Source organism: Typopeltis vanoorti, chromosome 12, assembly GCF_054136105.1.
Source record: "Typopeltis vanoorti isolate ZY-2024b chromosome 12, IOZ_Tvanoo_1.0, whole genome shotgun sequence".
Lineage (NCBI taxonomy): Eukaryota > Metazoa > Arthropoda > Arachnida > Uropygi > Thelyphonidae > Typopeltis > Typopeltis vanoorti.
The window spans coordinates 50,151,221-50,165,733 of NC_143560.1; the positions used below are offsets into that span (position 1 = coordinate 50,151,221).

Below are 14,513 nucleotides of genomic sequence, written 5' to 3' on the forward strand. Positions count from 1 at the left end.
GACTTGCCACTGAATCTCCAAGGTTTGGTTCCTGTTCTCAAACTCTTTCATTTTTTCTTGAATAATGTTTGTGTATTTCAGTCTACAGTTCACAACTGACAGCTGGTTAACTTTTATTTACTTTAAAACTTTCTTACATGTTCTTCTTTCCAATATGAAATTTAATTTTGTCCTGCACCAGGGAGAAAACATCACTATCAACAATAACATAGTCAGTGAGACTTTTCTTATTCCTTGCATCTTCTCTCCATTTTAATTTGTGTACAATTTTATGTTGGAACATTGTGTTAGTAATAACCAGTCCATGTCCTGAGCAGAAATCCAACAGGTATTATTTGCCATTATTATTAGCTCTGCTCTTTTCTCCAAATTTTCCCAAAATATTTTTGTATGTCTGACAGTCATTTCCTACTCTATCATTTGGATCACCAACAAGGACCGACTTTTCATTTTTCATTGTGTCAGTTGCTTTCTCTAAAGCCTCAAAAAATTCCTCCACTTCTACCTTAGTAGAACCTTCTGTGGGATGGGACCATAGGCACAAATAAGTCTCATTGTCCAGTTCCCCATTCTCATATTTGCCCACATTACTCAACTTGAGACTGACTACCATTCAAGAAGATTAGCCTCGTATTTTGTGTTGAATACTATGGCTACACCTTCTTTTCCTTGATTGTCATTGCCTGAATATAACATTTTGCATTTATTGCTCTCAGAAAGATCTCACCAGTTTTTGTCTTCTTTTGTTTCAGTCACCCGTATTATGTCTATCTGATACTTATTTAATTCCACATCTATCTCCATTTCTTTGCCATTCAGGCTTCTTATGTTGATAGTACCAATCTTGAACTCTTGTGATGTTGAGTTGGGGTGTGCTTTAAGATTTGTTCCAGTAGCTGACTTTTCGCTGTTCAACCTGCTTCACTGCCAAAAACAATGGGGGCCTTGTTTAACTAGGCAATGCCCCAGTCGGCATGAAATTGTATCATGTTGTGTCATCATCTTATATTGTGGTTTAAGCCAATAAGAATACAATTTGGTCAACTAAATCCCAAATTGCCAGCCTATCCACGTTTGTTCAGTATCCAGTTAGATACTTAACAGGGTGCACCACGAGAAGGTGAGGATTGGACATTAGGTCAGAAGCCCTGGTCAGTTCTCTGCATTCCTTTAAAGGCTATATGAAGGTCTCCTCTCATTTATACAGTTTTGACTTTTAAGCACCCTTTGATATGAGAATAACATCATCTATGTAAAGTAAACAGCTGCTATTAACATATCCAATTCTGATAGGATTAAAGCTACTTTCCTTCATAATGTGATTCATATAGATGATGAATAGCAGTGGATATAATCTGCACACTTCTCTCACTTGATTTAAGGTTAAATCATCTTCCTGTACCTCCTTCAATTTAACTGCTGATGTACAACTCAAATAGACTATGCAGATATATTTCAGTTGTATTTCTCTTAAAGTGAAAATCTGATCCTGACAGCCCTCTTGGCCTGAACCCAGCTTGTCCTCCAAATTTTCTTTCCATAATTTTTGTTAGCCTTTTCTCAAGCATGTTTGTATAAATCTTATCTGCAACACTCAGTAATTAAACTCCTGTGTAATTCTTTTTACATTCTGTTGTATTTCCCTTTTTATTGGCTGGTACTATGAGAGCTGTACTCCAATCATTGTAGACCTTTCAATCAGGCCTTCTGAATTAGGCAGAGGCAGTGTAGCTACTGTAAAAATTTTATACCTCAATATTTGAGTATTTCTAATTTCTATTCTAAAAGCCTTTCTGCATTTCAGATTTTTAGTGGCTTTTTCTACCTCAAGTATTGTGATGTACTCCTGAGTTCATTCCTCTTGACTGTTTTTTGCCACCATGCTGTCATTGCTTGTTTCATTTAGCCATTTTTCAAAGTAATTAATCCAGACATCTAGAATATCTATATCTTTTGTTTTCATGTCACATTTATCATTTCTAGAGTAATTTGGAGTAATTTTTCCTCCATTTCTAAACTTTTACAATAACCTTCAGAATATTTTCCACCTCCCTGATATTTATTTTCTATATTCTTACCAAAGTCTTCTCATTAGTTTTATTTAGCTAGTTTTACACATTGCTTTGCTGTCTTCATTTCTTATTGTATTTATTCAGATCACAAGCTGACTTTTGATCAAGGAACTTTTGATGCAGTTTCTTTTCTGTGACTACCTCTTCCTGAGTTCACCATGGAGTTCTATCCTTGCAGATAACCTCATCACATATCTGTCTGAGTGAATCAGTCATTGTTCAGTGTCTCTTGCTGAATCTTCAAAGTTTTATTCTTGTTTTTACTCTTTCATTTTTTCTTGAATAATAGTTGTTTATTTGAGTCTACAATTCACTTCTGAAGCAGCCTGACTTTGATTCTTTTTAAAACTCTCTTGCACATGTTTCTTTTCTATCTGATATTCAGTTTTAACTTGCTCAAAACTTAATGATGATCACCTCCTATTTTAAATTCCCTGTATACTTGTGTCCTGAACCAGTGTGAAGATATCACCATCAACAATAACATAGTGAGATTTTTCTTATTTTTTTTTCCCTTCTCACAATACCAATAAATGACTAGTCCATATCCTGAGCAGAAATCCAGCAGTTATTTCCAATTAATATTAGCTTTACTCTTTTCTTGAAATTTCTCCAAAACATTTCTCTATGTCTAATAATCATTTCCTGCTGTACTGTCAAATCTCCAGCAAGGGACCAACTTTTTCTTTGTGTCAGCTGCCTTCCCTAATGCTTTGAAAAATTCCTCCACTTTTTTTTCTTAGCAGAACCTTCTCTGAGACCATAGGCATCTTAAAGCCAGCCATCATTGTCCAAATCCCCATTCTGATATTTCCCCTTCGCTCTACTTGATAATGGCTGCCATTCAAGAAGATGATCCTCATATTAAGTGTTGAATACTTCAGCTATTTCTTCCTTTCCTTGATCATTATTGCCTGTAACATATTATTTCTTGACACCTCCAAGGAGTCCAAATACTAATTGAGGGAGGGCACCTACTCTACAACTCTCTCCACTAATATTTTTAGTCTGTAAATTGTGTGTATCCTGAAATTCCATTTGTTCTGTATGCAGGATGAAAAAGCCAAGTTTCCAGGAGAAAAAACCTTGCTACCCCTTAAAGTTAGCCATGAGTTTCATTGTTCAAATCCCCATTCTGATATTTGCCCATCATTCTACTTGATAATGCCTGCCATACAAGAAGATTATCTCCTCATATTAAGTGTTGAATATTACACTATTCCTTCCTTTCCTTGATCATTATTGCATGATTTTCTAAATCACTTAGGGAATTGAACAATGTAGATCCGAATATAAATTAAATTATACTTTAATAAATATTTCCGATATTTTGGCAACGTCACGTTGTCATTTTCAAAAGGAACTTACAAAAAGGCATGTGCACGCAGGCACTACAACACAGTAACTGAGAATGAAGATATGATGCTATTGTTCTCCTAGAAGTCCTGATGGTGCCCTCTAGCAGGCTAAGTAGGTGTTCTTGGCCGTTGGGCTGAAGGTCTGCTGATGTATGCCTCCCAAATTTGGGACAGTCGCATACAACCAAATTTGTTGAGGTTTGGAGAGTTTCTTATGGCTGAGGCTGATTCCATAAATAGTCTTTCGAATTTGTATTTGCTACGGTGTATTACTGTAGCTTTCTTCCACCGTATTTTGTGGCATATATCCAGAGCATGGTCTGCAAGACCAGAATGGCTGTACTTGTGAAACCGGATGTAGTCGTTGTGTTCAGAAATTCTGATATTCGCTGTCCTGCCTGTTTGGCCAAAGTACGACAGTTTACAACTGCAAGGGACCTGGTATACACCAGGTAGGTCTAGGGGAAGTAGTTGGTCTTTGGTGGAGCAGATAAGGGATGCCAATTTTCTGTAAGTCCTGTAACAGGAGGTGAGGTCGTATTTTTTTAAAATTTTTGGTAATTTTTTCCGAGGTGCCTCGGATGTAGGGAATGGTGATGGATTTAGAGTAATCTTTGTTTTAAGGGGGGGAGAGGGGGGGCTGTGGTTTGTAGATTTTAATATTTTTTGGATTTTTTGGGGGGGTAGCCATTGGCTGAGAAAGTGTTGAGGATGTGATTTAGTTTAGTGTTTAGGGCCATGTCGTTAGAACAGACTCTTGTACTTTGGCCAAACAGGCAGGATAGCGAATATGAGAATTTCTGAACACAAGGACTACATCTGTTCTAATGACATGGCCCTAAACACTGAACTAAATCACATCCTCAACACTTTCTCAGCCAATGGCTATCCCCCCAAAAAAATATTAAAACCTACAAACCACAGCCCCCCCCCTTAAAACAAAGATTACTCTAAATCCATCACCATTCCCTACATCCGAGGCACCTCGGAAAAAATTACCAAAATTTTAAAAAAACATGACCTCACCTCCTGTTACAGGCCTTACAGAAAATTGGCATCCCTTATCTGCTCCACCAAAGACCAACCACTTCCCCTAGACCTACCTGGTGTATACCAGGTCCCTTGCAGTTGTAAACTGTTGTACTTTGGCCAAACAGGCAGAACAGCGAATATCAGAATTTCTGAACACAACGACTACATCCGGTTTCACAAGTACAGCCATTCTGGTCTTGCAGACCATGCTCTGGATACACGCCACAGAATACGGTGGAAGAAAGCTACAGTAATACACCGTAGCAAATACAAATTCAAAAGACTATTTATGGAATCAGCCTCAGCCATAAGAAACTCTCCAAACCTCAACAGATTTGTTTGTACGCGATTGCCCCATATTTGGGAGGCATACATCAGCAGACCTTCAGCCCAACGGCCGAGAACACCTACTTAGCCTGCTAGAGGGCACCATCAGGACTTCTAGGAGAACGATAGCATCATATCTTCATTCTCAGTTACTGTGTTGTAGTGCCTGTGTGCACGTGCCTTTTTGTAAGTTCCTTTTGAAAATGGCAACGTGACGTTGCCGAAATACCGGAAATATTTATTAAAGTATAATTTAATTTATATTCGGATCTATGTTGTTCAATTCCCTAAGTGATTTAGAAATGCATAACCAACGTAAAAGCCTCTCTACGAGAATTATTGCATGAATATCTTGTATTTGTTATTTAGAAGGTTCTCATCTTTTTTTTTTTTTTTTTTTTGTTGTTGTTTTGTTTTGTTTCAGTAACAACTGTTGGGTTGATCTGGTAATTATCCAATTCTTCTGCTAGTTACATTTCATTTCTGTTGATGCTGCTTATATTGATCAAGTCAATCTTGATCTTTGTTGACGTTGAGTTTTAGTTTGTTCTGGTAGTTGATTTTTCTCTGTTTATCTTGGTTCCCTGACAGTAACATCAGGGATCTTATTTAACAAGGTAGTGCCCCACCTGTTTTGAAATTCTGTTACATTGTAATATGATTTTGTATTTTGGTTTAAGCCAATAAGAATACAATTTGGTTGGCTAAATCCCAAATTGCTATCCCATTCTCATTTTTTTTTTATCATCTATGTATTATATTACTTTTGATTTTTAAAGTTGTAATGTTTTTAAATAATATTTCATAAGTTTTAGAAATATTTGTTTTAAATGAAAATTTTACCAAAAAAAAAAATCTTGACACTTGTGTGCCACTCATACATATACATATCAGGGGCGTATATTCCGGGCATTCTAGGTGTGTAATGCACACTCACGGAATAGCAATAACATTGATAGTATATTTTTGTATTTATTCCTGTTAAAAATTCCCCTGATTGTTTCCTGGCTTTGCATGATTCCTAAAATTAAACACATATACTAATGCTTCATGAAGAGGACACTTTTTGATGCATGAACATTGCATCTCATTCACGTTAATAGCCCAGGTATGTGGTCAAAGATACGGATATCTTTGATCCCTTTGAACAGACATATAGATGGTGCAACAGATAAAATCTTAGCAATCTAGTTGTTTTAAACCTCCCAGACGGCAAGGCAGGGTGTGCACTGAGATTCATAACACCCAGTTGCTATTTTTCTTTTCTGAGCATGAAGTGTGAACTGACATGTTTAGGACACTGATATAGACAAGTTTTTAATATATAATTTTCTATAAATAATATTTTTGTCCATATCTACAATGGGGAAACAATGTTGATGATCTACTGACCGTCCCATTTTCTGCTATAGCTTTTGCAGATTGTATAATTGTAGTCAGAGGTAAGTCTCGTCCAAATTTACTGTTATATTTACACCTTTGAGTAATTCAAATATACCAAACATAGCATTTTCCTTCATTATTGTTTTCTAATATATCTTAAATCAAACAAATTGTCCCTCACTCTATACAGCAATCCCTCAATTAATGTGTTTTCGATTAGTGCGTCATTTTTTTCTATACCCAAATTCGATTAGTGTGCCTATATACATCTTAAAAATAAATATTACAGATTTTTTTAAAAAAATTCTATGTATACATTTTTTGCCCATAAAAATATAGATAGAAAAAAAAATTACTCACCAGGATGAAATAATTTAGTTACTGATTTAAAACATTATGAACTTATTTTTAAATGGCATAATACACTATTTCCATGTACACTATGTTCCAAATTTATTGCCAAAATTTATGTCTTCTACTAAGTACATACCATTTTGCTGATCATATCTCGTGTTTCCTTATGCCATTGTTTTCCTTACTTATGTGTATTTTAAATATTTTCCTAACCTTTCATCATGAGTAAAAGAATTAATAAGCAAAAAAGTGAAAGTGTGAAAATGATTCGAAAAGTAATCTCGTTGCAAGACAAATTTGAAATAAGAAAGAAAATGAACAAGTAGAGTCCAGAGCAAAGATAGGACAAGAACACAAAAATGGGTGAATCAACTATAAGAGCAATTTAAGCAAAGCTACTAAATACAAAGAGAAAGCTAAGGCTGCTTTAAGTTCATCATGCATTCACTCGAAATCAAAGTATTATAATGATTGAATTAGAGAGACTTCTTTCTACATGGATTGAAAATTGTAACCAAACATGGATCCCGCTAAGCACTGACCTTAATAAATCAAAATAATTTTCTCTTTGTAACATTGAAAGAAAGGGCTATCAATGAAGAAAAAAAAAAAAAAGAATTCCATGCTAGTGACAGGAGGTTTGAGCGTTTCAAAAAGAGAAATAGCTTACATCATGTTCTAATCACAGGCAAAGCTGCAAGTGCAGATAAGGAGGTGGCCGCAAATTATCCAGAGATTTTGATTTTGAAGAAAATTGTGGAAGAAGGGAGCTATTGTGATCAACAAATATTTAATGTCGATGAAATCAGCTATTTTTGGAAGCGAATGAATGCCTTCCAAGACTTTTCTGGCCAAATCAAAGAAATCTCAGCCTGATTATAAAGTCGCAAAGTTGAATGAAATTACTGCTAGCAATATGCGAGCCGTTTGGAAGTACATTTTTCTACATTGTGCAAATGATTTTAGAAGCTTTTCAAATGAATCTGAGATAATTAAATCTCATTCTGAGAAATTGAGTGATTCCGACTGCTAACTTTTGATGCACAGCGGTGCATCATATCTCGTGTTTGCATTTTCCCATTTGACAATGACAAGCTCTCTGACTCACTGACAAGCCCAAACCGATTTCACAGAAACAAATTGAAAATATTTTTTGTGCAACTGAAGTTTTTAATCATTGAAAAAAATGCAATCATATGGTCAAATTGCCGTGAATTTTGTAGCGCAGTTGCATAAAGTTACCTCTTGGTTATAACTTGGTTAACGTTACTTCTGGTAACGAAGCCTCGATATAACGAAGTTCGCAATTTCAAGCCCCACTTTATATAAAATATTAAAATTTTAAGATCAACTCCCAGCAGTAATCTGATTGGCGAAGATGGCAACTCGTCACCTACTCCCAAGTTGTGGGTGTGTCTGTTTTAACATTTTCGCGCATCATTCGCGTAATTTAATTGTTGCTTACACTTCATAGGGTGCGTTTTAGTGTGGTGCATTGCAATAAATGACGTGTGTTCTCTGATAGCATTATTGTAGATTTTGTAAATATTAATATTTAGTTAAACTGAATTTTGAGAATTACAGAGGTATTTCCCTACTGAGTGTTCCTGGCAAGATCTATGCAAGTGTACTTGAGAAACGGTTGAGAAGAATTGTGGAAGAAAAGCTTAGTGAAGAACAAGCTGGATTCAGGCCAAATAGAGGCTGTCAGGATCAAATCTTCACTTTACGACAAATAGTTGAGAAAGCATGGGAATATAACAAAGATCTGTATTTAAGTTTTGTCGCTCTGGAAAAGGCATATGACAAGTTGCCAAGAGAGAAGCTGTTTAATACACTACAGTTATATGGTGTCAATGGGGCATTATATCAAGCAATACTTAGTCTTTATTTGAGTTATAAGTCAGCAGTTAGAATTGAAGGAAGTACAGGAAGATGGTTTAATGTTAAATCTGGTGTGAGACAAGGATGTACATCATCCCCTCTGTTATTCATTATCTATATGGATCACATTATAAAGGAAAGTGGTATAAAACATGATATCAGAATTGGAGATGTTAATGTCAGCTCTTTGCTTTATGCGGATGATGTTATACTTCTAAATAAATCCGCTACAAGTATGCAAGATTCCCTGACTAAATTGAATAACTGTTGTAATAGATATGGTATGAAGGTCAGCATTAAAAAGACAAAGATAATGAAAATAGATAGAATTGTTGAAAAAACTGTGTTGTGAACGGGGAACCTGTGGAACAAGTAAAACATTTCAGCTACTTAGGCATGATTTTTACTGAAGATGGTAAATTAAATATGGAAATAGACAACAGAATCAACAAAGCTGGTATGGTAGGCAGTCAATTGAATAAATTCATATGGAATAAGAGAGAAAGTCGGAACACTAAATTAGCTGTATACAAGACAGTGTTCAAACCAGTTTAACTTATGGAGCTGAGAGTTGGGTCAGAAGTAAAACACTTGACCAAAGACTAGAGACTGCAGATATGAGAGTCCTGAGAAAGATTAGAGGCATGAACAGATGGCATCAATGGCAATATCATGAGGATATTAGGAAAGAACTTGACATTGTCAGCATCCAGGAATGCGTTAGCAGAGCTAATCTCAGGTGGTATGGTCACTTAAACAGAATGGGCGAGGAAAGATTAGCAGAACAAGTGTTCTCTGCCAGGTTGGCAGGAAAACGACCCAGAGCAATACCAAGATATGGGTTGGATGGATACAGTACAAAGTGCCTTAGACGATAGAAATATAAGATCTGATAATGTTGGAGTCTTGACAAGTAACAGACTGATTTGGAGGAAAATTGTAGATAGGAAGTTAGTAATTATGTAAATTTTTCATGTAGTACTATCATATCCTGTACACCTCTTGAGGATACATGTCAGGAATTTGATGATGATATTATTTAGTTAAAATGTCAGAATCAAGGAAAAGAAAAGTAATTTCTCTAGATACTAAATTAAATATCATACATGTTGAAAGGGGTTAAAGAAAATCCGATGTGGCACATTCTTTAGGATTAGCGTAGTCAACTTTAACAACCATACTTAGTCAATCAAAAAAAATAAAACAGTCTGCTCAAAATTGTACAGATGTTACAGCAGCAAAATTAACTCGCTTAAGGAGTCCAGTTTTAGAAAAAATGGAGAAAATGTTAAGTTTGTGGATAGATGATATGTCACAACGTCATATGCCTTTAACTCAAATGGTGATTCAAGAAAAAGCATTATTTTTGTTTAATCACCTGAAATCTAAACAAACTGAAGAAATTGCGGAAAATTTTGTGGCTCTCGTGATTGGTTTGAGAAATTTAAAAAATGGGCCAGAATTCATTGAGTAAAATTATCGGGAGAAGCCACAAGTGCAGATGTTGAAGCTGTGCAATAAGTTTCCAGAAAAACTAAAGGAAATAATTGAATCTGAAAATTTTGCACCAAATTTGGTGTTCAATTGTTGACAAAAGCAGTTTGTTCTAGAAATGGCTACCATCAAAAAATTTCATTTCTATTGAAGAAAAATCAGCAGCTGGGTTCAAAGCAGCCAAAGACCGTGTAAGATTACTCTTTGGATCAAATTCCTCTGGTGATTTTAAATGAACATTGTTATTAGTTTACCATTCGAAAAATCCAAGGACATTAAAAGGTAACATAAAAACGAATTTGTAATATGGGAAGCTAATAGAAAACGCGTGGATTACCAAGGAGTTATTTACTGATTGGTTTGTTAACCATTTTTGTCCAGAAGTGAAACGGTATTGCCAAAGAAATAATTTTGAAGAGAAGCTCTTTTGTTGTTGGACAATTCTCTGGGACATCCTACTAATCTTAATAGTACGTTATACGCATGCATTCCTGTCAAAGTTGTCTTTTGTTCCAGCAAACACAACTTCCCTGATTCAACTGATGGATCAGGGAGTAATAGCAGCATTTAAAACTTATTACCTGCATGGTACATTAAGCAATTTAATTGAACTAGAAGATAAAGAGGAAATGTCAATTAAAAACTTTTTGGAAAAACTATACCATTAAAGACGCAATTGAAAACATTAATAGCTCTTGGAAAGACGTCACTGAGAACTGCTTAAATGGAGTTTGGCACAAATTATGGCCAGAAGTTGTACTTGAAGAAAATAACATTCAAGAGATTAATAATAAAGTTATCCAGATAGCTCAATCAATAGGTTTCGAAAATGTCGACGAAGAGGATGTAAGAAATTTATTAAATGCAGAAGATGATGGTTTTTCAGTGGAAGATTTAGAAAAACTTCTTAGCAATGAAGATGAAATAAAGAAGTTCCTACCGAAAAAGTGTTAGCAACCAAAGATTTAAAAAGATGCTTGAATGACAATGAAAACGTTTTAAATTTTTCAGTGAAAATGATCCTGATTTAGGAAGAAGTTTTATTGTTAAGCGATCAGTGTTAAATGCAATAAATCTGTATATGCAATTGTTAAATGAAATATAAAAAAAGCATAAACAATCAACTTTAGATTCGTATTTTAAAATGTCATGATTTTATCTTTGTTAGATATGTAATATTGACTTTTTATTTAATAAAACTATTCTTTTTTCAAAAAAAGTGTTTCATTTTCTTTATGTACGAATGTATCCCTGTTATGGCCATAGTATTTTTACTGTGTGTATGTGTGTGTATATATGTATATTTATTTATTGACAAATGTGTAAAACGTGTTTGCTTAATGCTGAAAGGACATGTTACATGGTCAAGCTTGGCATACATGTGAAATAGTCTAGCATAAATGTGTTAAATTTGTTTAAACTAGTGCACTGAAACAGGATACTCATATCTTTTTTTGTTTGTTTATTTTAATATCATTCCCATACAAGAGGCCATAAGTTCTACAGTAAATAAATGCCATGCGGGCTTGACATGGTTTTATTTGAATTATTTCAAGAATAATGTAATTTGGAAACTTTTTTTTTTATCATTTGACCAGCATGACTTAAAGCTAGTCATTAAGTATTATATTATATTTTGTGGAGGGTAGATCTAGAATTTAGTTTAAATCCTAAAATTTAGCAAAGCTAAAGTAGCTTTGTTATTATTATTTTTAGCAGCTCTCCTTGAAGTTAATAGCTTGGTCACAAAAAATCATACTCAGCCACTAACTCTTCCAGTTTATTGTACCTAATACATGTTCACAACACCTGGAAGTGTATTCCATGAATCCTCTACCCTATGTAAAAAATATGCTCCTTATTTCTATATATGCTACATTCTTTAAATTTGCATGCTTAAATGCTGGATAGAACTTTAATGGAAATAATATACAGTACCAAGGAATGAAATTAAACATAAATGATTCCAGTGATGATTCCATGAATGATTTCATCTCTGTCCTAGCGACATCATCTGGGCTATAATGTAAAGCAGCATGCATGCAAGCATAAAAGAAGTAAACTTCCAAAGATTATGGAAAATTTGCAATTTTAAGTCCTGTCCAACAACGAGGCCAGTGACTTTGCATAGAGGATCTGACACCTTTCTTAGGAATAAAGTCCCATAATATTTGAAAGTTTCACACATCCATATCTATTTAGGCTATGATGGTTTTTAAGAGCAATTGCAAATTTTAGATAAAGACTCATGCTTAAATTTTCTGCAATGACCCACCATAGTTTTTCCATTTGATTCTCTGGATAATGTCTAGAGCAGGGGCTTCCAGGATTGACTTGACTGTCCATAGCTGTGGCAGTAGATGTCATTGTGTTCTTCTAAGTAGTTGCTAGGTTTTCTTCCATTTTGTCTATAATATGTCAGCAAACAACTCTATAGGTCCCTGGAACTGAGAGAGAAATAGGTTGACCTTTGGTTGGAAGGGGAAGCTAGTTAAATACATGGTTTGAAAGCTGTGTGGAGATTCTTTAAAGTCTTCAAAAATTTTGCTGGTAGTACCTTGGATATAGGGAAACTCTTGCTATTGCAAACTCACTCACCATTACAAAATACTGAAAAAAGGTTTGTAATAGTGAGTGGGTTTGTTATAACATTAGTGAGCTTCCTATAACGAGTGAGAAAACTCACTATAGGAAGCTCTGCATGACAACAAACTATTCCTAGGGTCCTTATAATTTTGCTATAATGAGAGTCAACTCTTCTCATATATTCTTCTCTTTAAAGAGAAAAAAAACTTTCAACTTAATTAATTTTCTGTTTAATTATTTAGAGTATGTTTGTTTTATGCAGCCATGAAATGATTTATCTTTTAAACTTTTCATGTCATCATAGAGTTATATCTCTAGAAGTAAGGTAACATTGATATATCACACAGGCATTTCCATGATGTCCAAAGACTTATTACTGCAATAAGTCCGCTAAACATTTCACAAAGCACTAACTATCATTCACACAATAACTGTCACATCTCTGTTTGAACTCTGACAGAATAATCAGAACTGATTCTGGCAACCTATTTCACTCATTCATCAATCTCCAAACAAAAAAAAATCTAGTCCTCAGCTCCTTACTAATGAAACTCTTGCTCAGCTTCCGGGATAATGCCTTGTTCTATCCCTCTAGTTATACAGAAAAATTTCCTTTTCATCTTTGTCCTATGCAAGAGGAAAAGTTACTAAAACCCTTTTAGTAACTTATGTCTCTATCATATACTTGTTCTCCTTTCCACTTATCAACCAATTTTTGTAACCCATAAATTGTCATTTTACCATCACACAAAGTATTCCAGAGACTTGTCACTTGCTTCTAGATCCTCTCAATTTATTTTCTCGTCTCCAAGAAACCCAGGTGACTGACCAAATAAGTGCACACTTTTCTGGACAGATGTTTCCAGACATATCAGTATAAAGAAGTATAATAGCTTCATTATATCTGTTTTTTTCAATCAGTTAATCCTAAAAGCTATTTTAGCCACTTTTCCAGTTTGCCCTCTGTCCCCACCACTGTCAAATCTGTGGTTTCCTCAATTTTGTGCAGTTGTAGTCCAATCACAGCTGGTAATCTTTTCATCCCAAAATGCATAACTTTACACATTGTGATGTTAAACTGGCAACCATTCTCCTTAGACTGACTGTATGGTCAAAGGAGAATGGTTGTCAGTTAAATATTAGCCAAAGGAGAATGGTTGTCAGTTAAATATTAGCCAAAGGAGAATGGCCATACAGTCAGTATGTTTAATCCTGCAAGATCCCTGTATTATCTTTATTAACTAATGAATAAAACTTAAAAGTGAATGTAAAAATTAGTACTTGTCATGAAACTGACTTATGTTTTTTCCCCTATCTTATTTTAGGGAGATGATTTCACAAGTGATCAGACAGTCTCACAAATTAGTGGCTCTGGAAATTATGACTACATGGAGAGTTTTGGTTAAACCCATTATTGTGTATACGTATGATATTTTTTATTTATTGATTTTTAAAATGTTTATCACTGTTATTATGTGTTTTGTAAAATAAAATATCATGCATACCAGTAAACTAATCTCTTGCCATGCAATAAAGTTTACATGATATTGAATTTCAGCTGCTTCTTCAATTAACTACTTAACAGAATTCTTAATATTCCTTAATTTCAACACTATCCTGAATTTTTTTGTTTTAATGTCACTATTTAGCAACAGAAAATGTAATGTTATTACTTTTAATTGTAACCTTTAATGGTTGACTGCTTATGGAGTGTCATTAAAATATATATATATATATATATATATATATATAAAATAAATTGATGTTGCTACTTTTCCAGTGCACTTTATCATGCATACCAGTAAGCTAATTTCTTGCCATGCAATAAAGTTTACATGATATTGAATTTCAGTTGCTTCTTCAATTCTTAATATTCCTTAATTTCCACACTATCGTCAATTTTTTTGTTTTAATGTCACTATTTAGCAACAGTAAATGTAAATGTGACTTTTAATGGTTGACTGCTTATGGAGTGTCATTAAAATATATATATATAAAATAAATTGATGTTGCTCTGATTAAG

The 14,513-nt window shown here is 34.4% G+C and overlaps 1 protein-coding gene across 1 annotated transcript in view; it reads left to right on the plus strand.

Annotated features, from left to right (window-relative positions):
* The window catches only part of LOC150100779 (centrosomal protein 43-like), a 210,818-nt gene extending 196,776 nt beyond the window's left edge, over positions 1-14,042 (plus strand). The window contains exon 9 of the mRNA XM_090401945.1: positions 13,816-14,042. Within this exon, the coding sequence (XP_090258071.1) occupies positions 13,816-13,896 (81 nt within the window). The 3' untranslated portion in view covers positions 13,897-14,042. The remainder of the gene's footprint in view (positions 1-13,815) is intronic.
* Positions 14,043-14,513: the final 471 nt, after the last annotated feature.